The following is a 17,134-nucleotide window of genomic DNA, read 5'->3' as shown; positions in this document are numbered from 1 at the left end:
GTTTAAGTGAGGGGAGGTTGATAAACCACTATTTTATTGTTTATCTTGTGCTCAATTGAGTGATTTTTATCAACTCTTTACTCACTTATTCATATGATTTGCATGTTTTATATTTTCCTTCCTGATTCTGTGCTATGAACATGTTTCTTTGGCTTTTATTTCCTTTTATTTAATCCTCTCTTATTACCATTAGATGCCTTGATATGTGTGTTAAGTGATTTCAGGAATTACAGGGCAGGAATGGCTTAGAGGATGGAAGGAAGCATGCAAAAGTGGAAGGAATACAAGAAGTTGAAGGAACTGCAAAGCTGTCAACCTGACCCTCTCGCACTAAAACGATCATAACTTGAGCTACAGAGGTCCAAATGATGCAGTTCTACTTGCGTTGGAAAGTTAACGTCCGAGGCTTCGATTTGATATATAATTCGCCATAGTGGCCGTATAGATAGGCGACGCGAACGTGCGCTCCATTCGAACGCGTTGCATCTACGAACTTTAATCCACGCGGACGCGTGGACGACGCCTCCGCGTCACTTTGCCGCGACCTGTATGGCCCAGATTTCACAATCAATAACTTCTGGACTGTTTTTGACCCTGTTTTCGGCCCAAAGAACACAGATTGGAGGCTATAAAGTGGGAGAATGCATCCATTCATAATGATGCTTTCATAATTCATAATTTTAGTTTTAGATGTAGTTTTTAGAGAGAGAGGCTCTCTCCTCTCTCTTAGGATTTAGGATTAGGATTTTTAGAAATTAGGGATTTATCTCATCTTCATATCAGGTTCAATATTCCTTTATTTTGACTTCTCTTCTACTTTGAGATACTTTAATGCTTTTATTTGTATTTGATTTATGTTGTCCAATTGGCTTATGAATATTGTCCATGTTAGATTTTATTGCTTTGAATGTATGTTATTTGAGGTATTTCAGATCCAAGATTTATATTTAGCTTTTTTTATATTATTGGCTTTAATTGATTAACTGGAAGCTCTTGAGTTATCAACTATTCATGATTGATTGTTATGTCGGCTAATTAACTGTAATTCCACTAACTATAGTCTTTCCTTAGGATTTGGCTAGGACTTGGGAAATCTAACCAATTAGTTCACTTGACTTTCCCTTGCTTACGCAAAGGTTAACTAAGTGGGATTAATTTCCATTCTCATAGGAGTAACTGGGATAGGACTTCCGAATTTTCATATCTTGCCAAGAGTTTATTTTATAGTCAATTATTTATTTTATTTGTCATTTAATTTACTTGTTCTTCACTTTCAAAACCCCAATTTACAAAATCCATAACCAATAATAAGAACATACCTTCCTGTAATTCCTTGAGAAGACGACCCGATGTTTGAATACTCGGTTATCAATTTTAAAAAGGTTTGTTACTTGTGACAACCAAAACGTTTGTAAGAAAGGTTGATTGCTTGGTTTAGTAACTATACTTACAACGAGAGTTTACTATAACTTCTAAACCGTCAATCTTCAGTTCTTCAGTCACTGATTCACCCGGTTAACCCGACCATAATTAAAAAATATAAAATTATATAAGAAAATTAAAATAATATCTTAAAATTTAAAATGCAAGTCTTTTAGTGGTAAAATCAGGAGTTGCTGATGATGCTTGTTCTTGAGATGGTGACGTTTCTAATGGTGTTTGAGATGAAGATATTTTTTAAATTTTAGCAAAAGAAATAAAATATTTTCAGCAACAAGAAATTTGGCTAATGATTTTTTAAGCAACACAACAACAACCACAAAGTACTCAATTCAAACGTTATCCAGGAACAAAATTCAAGTATTCAACTCAAACATTATCTAACAACAAAAAAATTATCCACAACAAAAAAATTATCCAGCAAGTATTCAACTCAAAGTCTCAAACATTATCCAACAATAAAAAAATTATCCAGCAAGTATTCAACTCTGTTATTCAGTAACAAAATTCAACTCAAACATTATCCAGTAACAAAAAATTTATCTCAGGTTTAGCAACAACTCTAAAGAATCAAATACAACCGTAGTAACTACTAGATTCAACAACAATTCTAACTAAAATTTACTCAGATTCAACAACTCTAAAAAACTAAATACAACAGCAACATTAAACCATATTCAATATAATTCTAACTCAAATTTTCTCAAGTTCAACAACTCTAAAACCAAATACAACAGCAATATTAACCAGATTCAATAACAATTCTAAGTTTCTAACTCAAATTTCTTCAAGTTCAACAGCTCTAAAACCAAATACAACAACAACATTAACCAGACTCAATAATAATTCTAAGTTTCTAAGTCAAATTTTCTCCAACTCAACAACTCTAAAACCAAATACAACAGCAACATCAACCAGACTCAATAATAATTCTAAGTTTCTAACTCAAATTTTCTCCAGTTCAACAACTCTAAAACCAAATACAATAGCAACAATCCCCAGATTCAACAACAATTCTAGTAAAAGAACAGATTAAAAAACTTGAAGGGAGCTCACCTGATTGACAGATTCCGACACCGCAACTGGCGCGACACAAGATGACGACGACCACCACCCGAGGGAGCAGTTGCTGCTTGACTAGTTCTGTCTGCTTCTGCCACCACCGAACCGAACGTAGGGGCACAAGACTGCGACAACGACCGAGGTGAGAGACTGAGAGAGTGACGAAGTGAGGCCGTGAGAGACTGAGAGCAACAACTATCGAGGTGAGGGGAGAGACGAGGTGAGGGTGAGGCCGTGAATGAGGAACTACCAAGAGAGAAGAAAGACGAGGTTGGGGGTTAGGGGGTTCCACTCAGACCCTCAAAGTCTCAAATTTGGCATTTGGCATTAGGGTTTCATTGAAAGTTGAAAGGGAAAGAAAGGGGCGTCTGAAACGACGTCGTTTCATGTATTAGGGAAAAAAAACATGACCTGGACCGGGTTAAATTAACCGACCGGGTCATCAGGTTATGAAAACCCATCGGGTCGAATTGGGTTTAACTGGATCCGATGCATAACTGGTTCAACGAGTGGCTCGGTCCGGCTAGGTGACCGAATTTTTGGTCAAACCGGTCAGGTCTGATAACTATATTCCCATTGCTTTCACACTTGTAGAGGGTGAGAATACTGAATCGTAGTCATTTTTCTTATCTCACCTTCGGCAGTATGTGACGCTTCAACTGGGTATTCTAGTCATATCAGATAGGCACAACAGAATCAAGGATGCACTGGAGGGTCCTAATGGTGGATGGCTTCCGCCTAGTGCTTACTGAGTATATTGTATCCGACATGTGGCGTGGCGGTAAATTTTGCCTTGAGTTTTAAGGACAAGGATGCAAGGAGTTTTTTAGTGAACGCTACTTACGCCGAGACAGAGATCGAGTTTGACTATTAGTTTGACATTCTCTGATTCAAAGACCCTGCAATGTGTGACTGAACTAATAGAAACGAGTATGAGAAGTGGACTCAACACCGTGATGGAGGTCGGAGGTTCAGACATATAACAACTAACATCTTCGAGTGCGTAAACTCCATCCTAAAAGGCATAAGGAACCTTCCAATTTGTTCGTTGGTGAAGCCCACTTATGAGAGGTTGGCCAAACTATTTGTTCGTAAAGGAAGAAAGGTAGAGGCACAACTGAAAACTGGACAACAGTTTAGTCAGCATCTGATGAAGACAATAGAAGCTAATTTAAAGGGATCTAGGTGTTTCATGGTGACTATGTATGATAGGGATAATTCTGAGTTTACTATAACCGATACTACTCTTATTGGTAACTTCTCACTTGGCTCTTACAAAGTGTTCCTGAGGGATCAGACATGTGATTGCAGATATTTTCAAACATTTCATTATCCGTGTCGCCATGCTTTGGTATGCTGTGCATACTCACATTTGAGTTGGACAACCTATGTCCATGAGGTATATCACCTGAACACGGTGTTCACTGTCTACCAGATGAGATTTACCTCTCCGATCTCAGAAGATTTTTGGCCACCATATAATGGTCCCAGCCTAAATCAATATTCTAAACTGACACTTTTTAACAAAAATTTAATTCTAAGTAAACTTCTACTCACTAACTATTCCAACATTTATAACATCCAAATTAAGAAAAAAAATATCTAAACACTATTCTGACCAACATTTATATTCATTATTCCAAGTAACATTTGTAGTTTTAAAATTTTAACAAACTACTAAATCACTACTCTAACTAACATTTATAACTTAAAAATTCTAACTACATGTTATAATAAAAAACTCTAAGCAACTTAACATTTTTAACATTTATAATCTATCGTAAAAAAATATTTTGGTTATATTTTTCTAATACAAGAAAAAAGATATAACTTAACAATAACATTAGAGTACTGTTAGACATACAAGTCTTTTTGGCATACAAAATTACGTTGTTCTTCTTTGTATTCCACCTTCCTCCTCCTCTTCCTCTTCCTTCTTCTTCTGTTTCTTCTTTGCGTTTCTCCTCCTTTTTCTTTGCATGTTTCATCTTCATCGTTGTTTTTTCATTACTGTTGTTGTTGTTGCATTTTTTTCCCTCTTCCTCTTTCTATTGATTTTGCAACATTATGTATTTTTTTCTTCTTTGTTTGATTTTTTTCTCCTAAGAAGAATTATGAGAATATGAAATAAGAAGACGAAGAAGAAGTAGCAGAAGATGAGGAGGAGGAAGAAGAAAAGTTTTGAATTATGCAGAACTTATTAGCATACATACATCGAAAATTCTTAAACAATGCACTCGAATATCTTCGTGTTATACCCTAATATTTTCGTATTACACCCAAATTTGCTGCAAATACAGAAAAATATTTTCTCTAATACTGTATTTTTTTCTTCTTCTTTTCCTTATTTCTTTCTTTCTTTTAGTTGAATGAATGTAAGTTCATCCTCTTCCAAGTAATTTTGTAGCATTATGTGCTTCTTCTTCTTCTTTGTTTGATTTTTTTGTTTTTATTCTTGTTAAAATAGTAAAACAAAAGAAACTTGAGAAGGTAAAATAAAAAGAAAAAGATGAATAAAAAAAAGAAGAAGATGATGGTAAATGATGATGAAAAAAAAGAAGAAACAATAGCAGAACATGAGGAGGAGGAATAGGAAGAGTTTTGAATTATGCAGAACTTATCAGCACACATACACTGATAATTCTTAAACAATACACTCGAATATTTTTGTGTTACACCCAAATTTGCTGCAAATACATAAAAATATTTTTTTTAATGCTGCATTTTTTTGCTTCTTCTTTTTTTCTTATTTCTTTCTTTCTTTTAGTTGAATAAATGTAGGTTCATCATCTTCTACGTAATTTTGCAACATTATGTGTTTCTTCTTATTTTTTATTTGATTTTTTGTTTGTTTTTATTGTTGTTAAAGAGTAAAACAAGAAAAAATCTGAGAAGATAAAACAAGGAAAAAAATGAATAACAAAGAAGAAGAAGAAGAAGAAGAAGATGATGATGATGAAAAAGAAGAAGAAGAAGCAACAGAAGATGAGGAGGAGGAAGAAGAAGAGTTTTGAATTATGCAGAACTTATTAGTACACATACACCGAAAATTCTTAAACAATACACTCAAATATCTTCGTTTTACACCAAAATATCTTCGTGTTACACCTAAATTTGCTACAAATATAGAAAAATATTTTTTTTAATGTAGGACTTTTACATTACCTTCAATTCAAACCATCAACGATAAAATATTATTCACCTATAGAATCATAAACTAGTAACAAAAAAATTAACTAGAATTGAACCACACCTCAGCCACTTGATTGGATTCAAAACAATAATCAATTTTGTTTTGGTTCAATTGACAATCTGAACTTGAATTATTTATTATTTTCAACAACGAGATAATTTATGATGGAGGAGAAGGAAGAGAAGGAAGAATGAGAAGAAATTCCAATGAAAAAGAAGGAGAAAGAGGAGGAGGAGGAGGTGGTGGTGTTAGGAGTTGGTGGTGGTGTTAGTGATGACAATAACAAAAAGAGAAAAATAACGAAGAACATGCAGTAACGACAAAAAGAAAAATATGCGTGCATAAATATAAATTACTTATATAGACTTGTATAAAAAATTGACTTGTATGTGAAGAATAATTGATAATGCTATTAACTTTCGAGTCATTTATCTCGTTAATTATTCTTGTAATTAAATTTAAGAATAAGACAATATTAAACATTTTAAAAATTTTTAAAATTGAAATAGAATGTTAAAATGTTAAAAACTAAAATAGAATTTGAATCAAAAATTAAAAGTGAAAATAATATTTTATTGTATTTTATTTTATACAATTAAAATTAAAACTTAGTATCTAAAATTTAAAATTTATTATTTATAATATAAAATATTAACTAAAATATTAATTAAAAATAATAAAATTTACTGGTAATATAATATTATTTATTAACAAATACTAAACGATATATTTTTACGTTATATTAAAATTTAGTAATTTCAATTTTTTAGTTTTAATAATATTTATTGTAAATTAATAAATTACGCGTATACAAAGTGAAATTCAAATATTTAATATTTATTTAAACAAATAATTAAACTAATTATTCGAAAAATCCATGTTAGTTTTTGGTAGTTCCAACTTAGTTTGTCTATGTATAAAACTATAAAAGTGATCTCATTAGAACGTAATAAAAAAGAGCCCCAGCAGAAGCTTTCCACGTAGAGAGTCTACTGTGCGATTTGCATAGACAATTCATGTGGACCACTGATGGGCCGGGTCCACACTCCACAGTCCACGGTCCACACTCCACACATCTTCCCTTTTCTTTCAAGTTTCAACGATTAATCACAAAAAAAAATTATTAATTAATTAATTACAGTAAACGAATTAAAATCCAAAAGAAGATCAATTAATTTAGCTGTTAGCTTAAGTCAGAAAACGAAACTATCGCCAGTTTCCATTTACAATAAGAAGCTCAGTAAGTAGTACACTACACAACTACACACTTTCTCTTTCTCTCTTCTCACTCAACCCAGTCCCCACCATTCTTTAAACCACTCTCACCTTCGTTCATCAACCAACCTAACCAACCTTAAATTCTCACAAAACCAAAAACCCTACCACTACACTCTCAACCCTCAACCTCCTCTATGTCATGAGGTTACAATTACATGCACTCCTTTAACTTCTTCCACCACCATTCTTTAATCCCGTTACACACAATTTTGTTTTTTTTTTGAGTTGGGGAAATTCGAATGGGTCTCTGCAATTCGAAACCCTACTCGAATCCCACCCGTTCTTCTCGAAATTTCGATCCTCATGGCAATTCTTCAACAGCTAATAATAATGATGGTGCTGGAGCTCATTCCAGCTCCGTTAATGGCGGAAACCCTAGCGCTGACGCACCCAACGACGGCGTTAAGAGATCCCCGTTCTTCCCATTCTACACTCCGAGTCCGGCACATTACTGGTTCTCCAAGAAGTCGCCGGCGGCGAGATCTCCGGCGACCTCCGACTCCACGCCCAGGCGGTTCTTCAAACGGCCGTTCCCGCCGCCATCTCCTGCGAAACACATAAGGGCGGTGCTCGCCCGGCGGCACGGTTCGGTGAAGCCTAACGAGGCCACCATACCGGAAGGTAGCGAGGCCGATGAGGTGGTTGCGCTGGATAAGAATTTCGGGTTTTCGAAGCATTTTGGAAACAAATTTGAGGTTGGAAGTGAAGTTGGAAGAGGGCATTTTGGGTACACCTGTGCTGCCAAGTTCAAAAAAGGGGAACTGAAGGGGCAGCAGGTGGCAGTGAAAGTCATCCCCAAAGCTAAGGTTTGTGAATTATATTAGCATTCATTTGATGAGATTCTTAGCTGTTAATTTCTCAGTAATTGCAGTTAGCTTCGTCTTTTTGAATGGTTTCTTAGATTAGCTTGGTTATGTTGTTAATTTTCTTAAAAAGGGTGTCTTTTGATGGATATTTGATGAAGGAAATCAATGGATCCTCATGAGAAGATCAACTATCAGAATATACATATTTACACATGAGAAGATCCATGTCAATTCTCAGTGGATAATTCGTTGGGAATGTTAATCAGTGTAGTTGTAGAGTTAATGACATGTGTTATGCTTGCCAATGGTGGTGATCATGCATTTCTCCATTTCCGTTAACATATGAAGTTTCTATCCGCGACGACTGATGTATAAGTTTATCCTGTCTAAAATCTCTAAACGTGGCACAATGTTGAGGCGGACATTATGGGATGTTCAAATTATCCAACAGTAATGCTGTGATGTAAGGAAAAAAGTCTTACCACTGGATGGGTTCCCCGAATTAGGCTAGCCTTGGTGAAAATGAAGCAAAGTCACATGGTTCATGTGGCATATGCAACATATATGTTATCTTTTTTGAAATTTATGTAAAATGTATTTTAATTTGTACGTTTTAACTGTAGATGACTACTGCCATTGCAATTGAGGATGTCCGAAGAGAAGTAAAAATATTGAGAGCTCTAACTGGGCACAAGAATCTTGTACAGTTCTACGATGCATATGAAGACCATGATAATGTCTATATAGTAATGGAGTAAGCTTTGATTACATTGCTTATGTAATTTGAATGCTATATTTCATTATTTGTGATCATTTTGCTTATAGTGTCAAGACTGTCTGTCCTTTTCTTCTAGATGATTAAGCAGAAAAACACTTTAATTTTTCTTCATGAATAACGTTTTTCCCCCTCTTAATCTGTTCTGCATCCTGCAGATTGTGTGAAGGAGGGGAGCTGTTAGACAGAATCCTATCAAGGTATCTGTCTTTCTTTCTTTCTTCTTCTTCTTCCTCTACGTGTGTGTAAATTCTTGTGAGTTTCCAATATTTGGTTTCTGATGATGGAAATTTGGTATACACAGAACTGAGTTGAAGAGACAAAAAACTGTGTTTCATGGCTAATAGATATCTCTCTATGTACACAGGGGTGGAAAATACACTGAGGAAGATGCAAAGGCTGTCTTGAGACAAATATTAAATGTTGTTGCGTTTTGCCACCTGCAGGGTGTTGTGCATCGTGATCTTAAACCTGAGGTAAAATTATATTCACAATTTCGGCAGTTGTTTTTCTTCTCTTGCATCAGAATATTGAGCCTAGGCCATGTTGCCCAATATATCTTTCGCGTTGGGAAAAAATGTTTGTTTCCATTTTATGTTAAACAAGATGGGTAGGAGACAGCAAATTGTAGGCTCTAGTGAAGGATTTTCTCATTAATTGATGTACTCCTATACTCTTGCATGACATATTTCTAATATTGTTATGATTTTGGTTCATGTGGTATGTGGATGTTATTTTCTTATTCTTATCAAGCATTATATTCTAAGGATTGCTAATTTTTGGATCAGAACTTTTTGTTCACATCTAAGGATGACAACTCGGAGCTAAAGGCCATAGACTTTGGGTTGTCAGATTTTGTTAAACCAGGTATATTTTGATTTCATTCATGCATGTTGCATGCCATTTACTATCTTGGAGTTGCTTTATATTTTACTTTTTTCTGTGCCTTTCAGATGAAAGGCTTAATGATATTGTTGGTAGTGCGTATTATGTGGCTCCTGAAGTTCTACATAGAGCTTACAGTACTGAGGCTGATATCTGGAGTATTGGAGTCATTGCATATATTTTATTATGTGGCAGCCGTCCCTTTTGGGCTCGAACTGAATCTGGTATCTTTCGTGCTGTATTGAAAGCTGATCCAAGTTTTGATGAACCTCCTTGGCCGTCTCTGTCAGCTGAGGCAAGGAATTTTGTTAAGCGACTATTAAATAAAGATCCACGGAAAAGAATGACTGCAGCACAAGCATTGAGTGAGAATCTCAGTAAATCACTGGAGGTTCCCATGATTTATTATATTTCTATTTTGTTGCTTACTATTGTATGTCACAGGTCATCCATGGATTAAAAGCAACAAGGATGTAAAAGTACCCCTGGATATTCTAATATTCAAGCTCATGAAAGCATATATGCGTTCCTCATCTCTACGAAAAGCAGCTTTAAGGGTGTGTATATGTATATGATAAAAATTTGTATTCATTTAATGTTTATATTCTTTTCGAATGAGTTGATTATCTTATCATGAAAATGCTCTTTGGAAGTATGAGCTAAAGACATGACAAGAAGTTTTATTTATGCATTTTCTTTCCAATATTGAAGGTGACTGAAGCATTGCACTTTTAGGTGCTTCTTTTCTTTGTTATGTAATGCTCTTTTTGCTTTCAACTGATCACACTATACATTAAGCTTCTCAATAACTAAGCAGAATATTATTGTGATGGGCACCAACACAGGCACTGTCCAAGACGTTAACTGTAGACGAGCTATTTTATTTAAAGGAGCAGTTTACTCTTTTGGAGCCAAACAAAAATGGAACCATTAGCCTGGAGAACATCAAAGCAGTTAGTGTTGTTTCAAATTCTTTTTATATACTTGGTTAAGATGATGGTGTTTGCCATCTCACAAATTTGACATGGTCAGGCCTTGGTGAAAAATGCAACAGATGCTATGAAGGAGTCACGCATTCCTGACTTCCTTGGATCAGTGAGTTTTATGATTTAACTGTAGAAATGCTTCCGTAAATTATTCAAATAGAATATGTACCAACAGTGCTTACTGATTAAAATGAATTTGGGTCGCAGCTTAATGCATTGCAATATAGGAGGATGGATTTTGATGAGTTTTGTGCAGCTACACTTAGTGTTCATCAACTTGAAGCACTTGACCGGTGGGAGCAACATGCACGGTGTGCCTATGAACTTTTTGAAAAGGATGGAAACAGGGCTATAGTCATTGAAGAGCTAGCTTCGGTATGTTTAATTTGACCACGATCATAGCTTATGCATACATGTCTTCATACAAACAATATGAACATGATGATTTTACATGTGACAATATTTACTGTGTCCGAAATATGCACTGTGACTTCGTTTTTTTCCCCCCTCCGATCATGATGTCATTCATGACTCAATGTCCATTTTTAAGTTTCCTCCTGAGTAGACATTGCACGAAACCAGTTGAAGTTGAAGTTTATGGGCTAACTATGACCTCGTTTTATAGTCATGTAAATGCATTTCTGATCATTGATTTTAAATATATTATCAGGAGCTTGGCCTTGGCCCATCTGTCCCTGTTCATGCTGTTCTTCATGATTGGATTCGGCACACTGATGGCAAGTTAAGCTTCCTTGGATTTGTGAAATTGCTGCATGGCCCATCTCGAAGTCTTGTAAAAGCTCAGTAGAAACATCGAAACACCTGAATCTCCACGGAATATCGAACGCTGCTGTCAACTAAAGTGATTAATCTGGCTAATTAAATACTAATTGATATCACGTTCATACCCCTATCAAGGGATTGCGTGTTACATTATGGCTCAGCATATATCATTAGTGTCTGGGGTTATCCAACCCTTGTACCCCCCCCCCCCTTTTCTCTCTTTCTTCTTTCCTCTTCTTCTCTCTTTATTTAATTAACACTAGGAGCAGGGTTGAAGGTGCTCCTATAGCATTTGTATTCCCCACTGTAAAGGTGTAGTGTGTTAAGTTGCAGGTGAGAAATATTACTGATTGTTATTAGAATGTCACAATATATTGTTGTACGTTGTAACAAGGACTAAGATTCACAATGAAGTGTATAAGCTACACTTGCTAGGTAACATTTTGCGTCGGCAGTTGGAGTTTTGTTATGCATTCAAATATTTTTATTAACTCCAAACTAAGGTAGTCCAAATCCAACAAAAATCATTCACGACGGTCATACATGCGCATGAAATCACACATCTTCCTTACGTTAAAAATAACATTAAAATTTTTGAATGTGACAGAAAATTTTTAGTTTTGATACAAGAAATTTTTTATTTTATATCAATTTCTCAAAATTCTGGATTTGAAGCTAAAGTTTATTTTTGCTTATTCTTCTTTATTATAATTTCTTCGTGTAGAATTTTTGTGTTTTTATGTATATAGTTATGTATTTTTTTTCAAAAATTTGTGTTTATTTTATTGTAAAAAAAAACATAAAATAAAAAAAGATTGCATAGTTCTTTCTTTTTTTGTTATACTCTTATTAGAGGATAAACAATAAATATTATGTGTGAGAAATAAAAAGAACTATGAAAACAAGAAGGGAGAGGAGGAGGAATTGTTTGAGAAAAAGCATAAAACGACATAGAAATTTTTTAACTGTGACATATAAAATAGAATGTTGCATTTTTTTTGCTTCTCCTTCTTACTTTTCGTCTTTCTTCTTTTTGTTGTGTGTAGAATTTGTGTTTTTATTTATAGAATTCTGCGTTTTTTCTTTAATTTTCTATGTTTATTGTCAAAAAAGTTAAACTAAAAAGATAAAATAAATAGTATAATTTCTTTTTTATTTGTTTGATTTTTTTGTTTTAATTTTTTAATTTTGACACTGAAATTTTTTAACTGTGACATATAAAATAGAATGTTGCATTTTTTTTGCTTCTCCTTCTTACTTTTCGTCTTTCTTCTTTTTGTTGTGTGTAGAATTTGTGTTTTTATTTATAGAATTCTGCGTTTTTTCTTTAATTTTCTATGTTTATTGTCAAAAAAGTTAAACTAAAAAGATAAAATAAATAGTATAATTTCTTTTTTATTTGTTTGATTTTTTTGTTTTAATTCTTCTTAAAAGATTGTTAACTGTGACATAAGAGATACTTAACTCTGACATCGAAATTTTAAACATGATGCAAGATAGAATGTTTTATTTTCTTTTTTTTTCTTATTCTTCTTCTTCTTTCTTTATTCTTCATGTAAAATTTATGTCTTTTTATTTATAAAGTTATGCATTTTTTTAAAAGTCTTTGTATTTATTGTCAAAAAGAATATATAAAAAATGCATAATTCCTTCTTTTTAACTTTTTTTTTCTTTGTTTGATTTGTTTCATTTTTTTACTTTATTTAAGTACTAAAACCAAACGACATCACTTAACCCTATGTCTAGCATGATAAATCAGAATTAGCTCAGCATTCTGTTCGTTAACTCAGCACCGAAAAAGGTCTAGGAACTAATATAGTGTCTGGAGTTGAATTTCATGGACTAATATAGTAAATTTTGAATCTAAAAATTTATAAGAATAAAAATCCTGAATCTCAGAGATCACCGTAGGAATTTATTTATGTCGCTCGGTTGTGATACTTCACTACATACTCTTGTATAAAACCATAAACCCATAATGGTGAGACTTAGGTCCCTGAAGGCTGAAGATTTAGACTTTAGACTAATTAGTCCGTAAAAAAAAAAAAGTACCAATTTGGTCAACCACGATAGCAAATGGTGGGCACATTCTATCAATTCATCGACTAAAACCTAACAGTTATGCTTATATGTACCGTTAATTATTCTGACGTGTTTATCTATGAAAGATAATCATGTAGATAACAACTTTTGGAGCGAAATTTCACTTGTTTTGATAAGATTTGTGATAAATAGAGAGCAGTTGATAAAAGATATATGAAAACTCAAAAGATAATAAATATTTCACTGTCCAAAACTACATCATTTTCTGCTCATGTGACAGTAACGAAACATACACCACTGTAAATAATAAAATACATGGACAATTCTATTTTGTTTCGTACTATTCATTGACAAAAGGACATACATGTCCACTATTTGTTATTTTAGAAGACTTAATTGGTACTTTTTTTTCAAAGACTAATTAATCCAAAATCTTTTTTCGGTAATCTAATTGTCACTTTACTCTATTTAAATTAATTTATGTAAAAATAACTCACATTGCCTATGGATGACAACATGGATGGAATAAAATAAAAATAAAAAGTCTCATTCGCATTTTTTTTTCCTGGGCTTGGTCTCATTTATTCTTAAAGCACCTAATAAATTCGAACAGAGAGGCCTTTTATTTGGTAAGGGGCCGAAGCCCAAAGAGAGAGTAAGCAAGGCACTAAAGGAGCCCAAGAAAAAAAAGTCAAAGCTCAGTTCTATAGTCAGCTATTTTTCAATATTTTTGAAAAATTCTCTTGACCAAAAAAAAAAAATTTTTGAAAAGTTCTGACCAAAAATACATTTTTCAAAAGTAATTTATACGCGGGCGTGCGAGCGTGTGATGACATGGATGCTGGTAGAGGAAAGCGCGCAGTGATTGTGATCTCTTCCGAAGAAGAAGAAGAAGATGATGATGATGAATATGAGGAAGACGCGGGCGACGGGGACGACGATTACACCGATCGCGATGACTCGTCCGAATCCGATGACACTGGCAATGGTCACAACGATGACGGCGACGATGATGAGTCCCTCTCCAACAAAGTCGTCGCCCTCCTTCGAGGTTTTGGGTTTTTAGGGTTTTCAGTTTTATTTATCTATTCATTAATCAACTTAAATGCTACACTATATAGTAAATAGTGTGTTAACTGATATCAGTTTTTCGATTTGGCAGAAGGAAATGACATAGAATCGTTGAAATTGAGAGAATGCAAAGCCTATTTGCGGAAACACGGCCTCAGGATATCTGGGACTAGAGCTGTTTGTGTTGCGAGGATACAGGAGCATTGGGGGTAACTCCTTTCTCCATTTCTTGCAACCCATTGTGTTGAATTTAATTATTTAAAGCAATTATGAGTAAATAAGCTTCGTGTTAGGGAATGGTTTCTTTAATTTATCAAGGTTTGAATGTGATATTAGGTTTAGGAGTTCAGGGTGGGTGGTGGAATGAGTTTTATGTGTGAGACATATAGCTGTAACAATTGGAAAATGTCTGTCGATTAAGGACATGTTAGACAGTGTATGAAGCAATTTGAGGGGAAAGGAAATTTTATATGAAATGGCAAAGCTATTGATGATTTTGTAGGTATCATCATTCCCTGTTTTTAAGTGGTTTCAAGTTACATTTGAGGGGCAAGAGTAATTTTAGTAAATATATTTCTTATAATTAATTATTTATAAGAATTAAGAATATACACCCTGAAGATTTTAGTGCAAATGAATTGTTCTCTTGGCAAGTGACGGTTTTGATATCTCAGGTTAAAAGATGGAAACGGATACAATCTCTACCCGAGATCATCCTTTATCATTAATTGCACTGGTATATTGTTCTTAGTGGCTCCCCCCCCCCCCCCCCCTTTTTTTTTTCTCTGACTTAATCTTAAAACTACCCAAATAAACAGTAATCTTCTCGATGTCTTTAGGTGATGTCTGCAAGGGAGATGTCGTTTTGTTCAGACAGAAGGTTTATGAGAAGTATTCTGTTTCTCTCATCATTTTCTATCTATGCCTGTTTTCCTTCCAACCGAAATATTCTTTCTCAAGCTGACTAACATATTTTCCCAGGTTTGATAAAAAGACTCGGAATGGAAGAGTTATAGGAAGCAGAACTGTTGCTGGGAGAGTTGTTAAGGAAAGCTACGGTGCAGCTAAACAACAACACACCTTTACTGTAAGACTCTAGCTTTACTGTCAATTAGATCATTGCGGGGGGAAGAAAGACAAAGTCGCCTGCAGTATATCTCTGGTCTTTTACAATGGATGGGAATTACTTCGTGATATGTATTCTATTGCAAAGATTTGTGTGTTCTATGTATCACAAGATTATTATGTAATAATATACTTGGTTTCATACCTACATATCATGATATAAATGTCTCCCCCAGATTTTGTGGATTAGTATAAAGAAGAACTCTTTTCACTTCAACAACTTCTACTTGTCTATGGTGGTGAGTTGGTGATTCATTGCTAAATCAAATTCTGCTTCTAATACTTTCAGGTTGAGGTGCTTTGGAGTAGTGGGTATAGGAAATTACCTCCACTTTTTCCTTTGCTTATAAAGGGCCGAAATCTCTATAAACTGAAAACATATAGACAGGTGAAAGGCAGCTTTGGATTTCTATTTTCCTTGCAATAATTAGGATGTTAATATTTCTTACTTTTATTGTTCTTCACCCTTCAGAGATGGAAAAATGAAGCCGATAGAGTTAAAGTGCTTTCTGAGAAGCACAGACGAGGTGAAGCTGCAAGGTCTGTGAGGGCAATGAGGCAAAAGAAGAAACACGGTTATGCAAATGTATCTAAAGGTACTTTTGGCGGAGGGGTTTGTTGTTCACTGTCTTCCTGTTTTTGACTTTATTGGTTATCAAATGATGACACTCGTAATAATTTTTAGGTATAAAGCGGCAGCATGAAACCCAGAATACAAAACCATCAAAAAAGAGAAGATCATCTGAACAAGACAAGCTTAGGGATGTTGGTGGCCATAGAAGAGCTCAAGAGGCTGCTTCATCAACTCATACAACACGAATGGAGAATGCAACTTCGAGGTTTACAAGGGGATGGCATACGTCTGCTGAATTTGAGAATTATCAAGTTCCAGTTCATCCATTTTATGCTGATTATCAACACCACTCATATCCATCCCAGAACAACTCTCAATACAGGAATAGGAATGGTCCAAGTGAATTCTTTTATAACGAGAGGGACCATATTCCATATATAACTGGATACCCATTTTTCAGGCCTCATGTAGGTCAATTCGCATCTAGATCACAGGTGCCTAACAATAGTCGTCTTGCTCGCACAAACCCTAGATATCTTTGAATTTAGAAAATGTTGGCAGGTGATCATCACAATTATCTCCAAGAACCATGTATCTCTGGAGAACATAAGAGTTGCAGGCAAAATCTTTCATTTTTTGGCTTTAAATATATAGGGAAATGTGGCATGTTACCTGCTGTACACACGACACAACAGGTGGTGGATATAAGAACTCATTACTTGGTTCCATAATCGAAACTAAAAAATTAGATCAAGTTTTGGCCTCCATTGGATAATAAGGCAAGACATAGATACACACAAATGGTATGAAAAAAAATGAAATAAAATCTCAACGTCATTATCACTGTCAATCCGTCGTAAGAAGTTAATTTATCTCCTCTCATATGAATGAAGTGTTCGTAAACTAAAGTGTGAGATGTTCCACATACCACAAAAATATCCAGTAAGAACCGAAGGACTAACCTGTCACGAAGGATTTGTAGTTGGTCAATGTATTATTGCATCTTTAAAGCAGAATTTAAATTCTTGACACTTGCTTAAGTAGGTTAGTAGACCAATCTAATTTGGTTAATTTTCTTTCTGTACTTGATATTTACTTGATTTTTATTATATG

At 34.4% G+C, this 17,134-nt stretch overlaps 2 protein-coding genes across 5 annotated transcripts; both read left to right on the top strand.

The window, feature by feature from the left end:
• The first annotated feature begins 6,880 nt into the window (after positions 1–6,880).
• Positions 6,881–11,647, top strand: LOC112800603 (CDPK-related kinase 5). 3 transcript variants are annotated; one of them, XM_025842940.3, is made up of 12 exons: positions 6,950–7,779; positions 7,938–8,242; positions 8,403–8,533; positions 8,713–8,754; positions 8,922–9,030; positions 9,343–9,421; positions 9,508–9,804; positions 9,884–9,996; positions 10,285–10,392; positions 10,472–10,534; positions 10,633–10,800; positions 11,096–11,647. In XM_025842940.3, the coding sequence occupies exons 3-12, from the start codon at positions 8,403–8,405 to the stop codon at positions 11,231–11,233; spliced, it is 1,248 nt and encodes a 415-aa protein (XP_025698725.1). In that variant the 5' UTR covers positions 6,950–7,779; positions 7,938–8,242; the 3' UTR covers positions 11,234–11,647. The 3 variants fall into 3 exon arrangements, with proteins under 3 accessions (XP_025698723.1, XP_025698724.1, XP_025698725.1); XM_025842938.3 differs by lacking the exon at positions 7,938–8,242 and having other exon boundaries at positions 6,881–7,779; XM_025842939.3 differs by lacking the exons at positions 7,938–8,242; positions 9,508–9,804 and having other exon boundaries at positions 6,881–7,779.
• Positions 11,648–13,979: 2,332 nt separating this feature from the next.
• Positions 13,980–16,775, top strand: LOC112800602 (uncharacterized). 2 transcript variants are annotated; one of them, XM_025842937.3, is made up of 8 exons: positions 13,980–14,302; positions 14,414–14,531; positions 14,997–15,058; positions 15,162–15,213; positions 15,304–15,409; positions 15,737–15,835; positions 15,920–16,043; positions 16,133–16,775. In XM_025842937.3, the coding sequence occupies exons 1-8, from the start codon at positions 14,086–14,088 to the stop codon at positions 16,561–16,563; spliced, it is 1,209 nt and encodes a 402-aa protein (XP_025698722.1). In that variant the 5' UTR covers positions 13,980–14,085; the 3' UTR covers positions 16,564–16,775. The 2 variants fall into 2 exon arrangements, with proteins under 2 accessions (XP_025698722.1, XP_025698721.1); XM_025842936.3 differs by having other exon boundaries at positions 15,141–15,213.
• The last annotated feature ends 359 nt before the right edge of the window (positions 16,776–17,134 follow it).

Source organism: Arachis hypogaea, chromosome 5 (genome assembly GCF_003086295.3).
Source record: "Arachis hypogaea cultivar Tifrunner chromosome 5, arahy.Tifrunner.gnm2.J5K5, whole genome shotgun sequence".
Taxonomy (NCBI): Eukaryota; Viridiplantae; Streptophyta; class Magnoliopsida; order Fabales; family Fabaceae; genus Arachis; species Arachis hypogaea.
Note: the sequence above shows the minus strand (reverse complement) of the source record. Positions and strands in the feature narration are given on the sequence as shown.

Excerpts from the sequence above, each read along its gene's own strand:
- LOC112800603 (XM_025842938.3), top strand. The coding sequence starts at position 7,213 with ATGGGTCTCTGCAATTCGAAACCCTACTCGAATCCCACCCGTTCTTCT. Across the intron at positions 9,031-9,342 it reads ATCGTGATCTTAAACCTGAG|AACTTTTTGTTCACATCTAA; the intron begins GTAAAATTATAT and ends TTTTTGGATCAG. Across the intron at positions 9,997-10,284 it reads TACGAAAAGCAGCTTTAAGG|GCACTGTCCAAGACGTTAAC; the intron begins GTGTGTATATGT and ends GCACCAACACAG.
- LOC112800602 (XM_025842936.3), top strand. The coding sequence starts at position 14,086 with ATGGATGCTGGTAGAGGAAAGCGCGCAGTGATTGTGATCTCTTCCGAA. Across the intron at positions 14,303-14,413 it reads AGTCGTCGCCCTCCTTCGAG|AAGGAAATGACATAGAATCG; the intron begins GTTTTGGGTTTT and ends TCGATTTGGCAG. Across the intron at positions 15,214-15,303 it reads AGACAGAAGGTTTATGAGAA|GTTTGATAAAAAGACTCGGA; the intron begins GTATTCTGTTTC and ends ATATTTTCCCAG.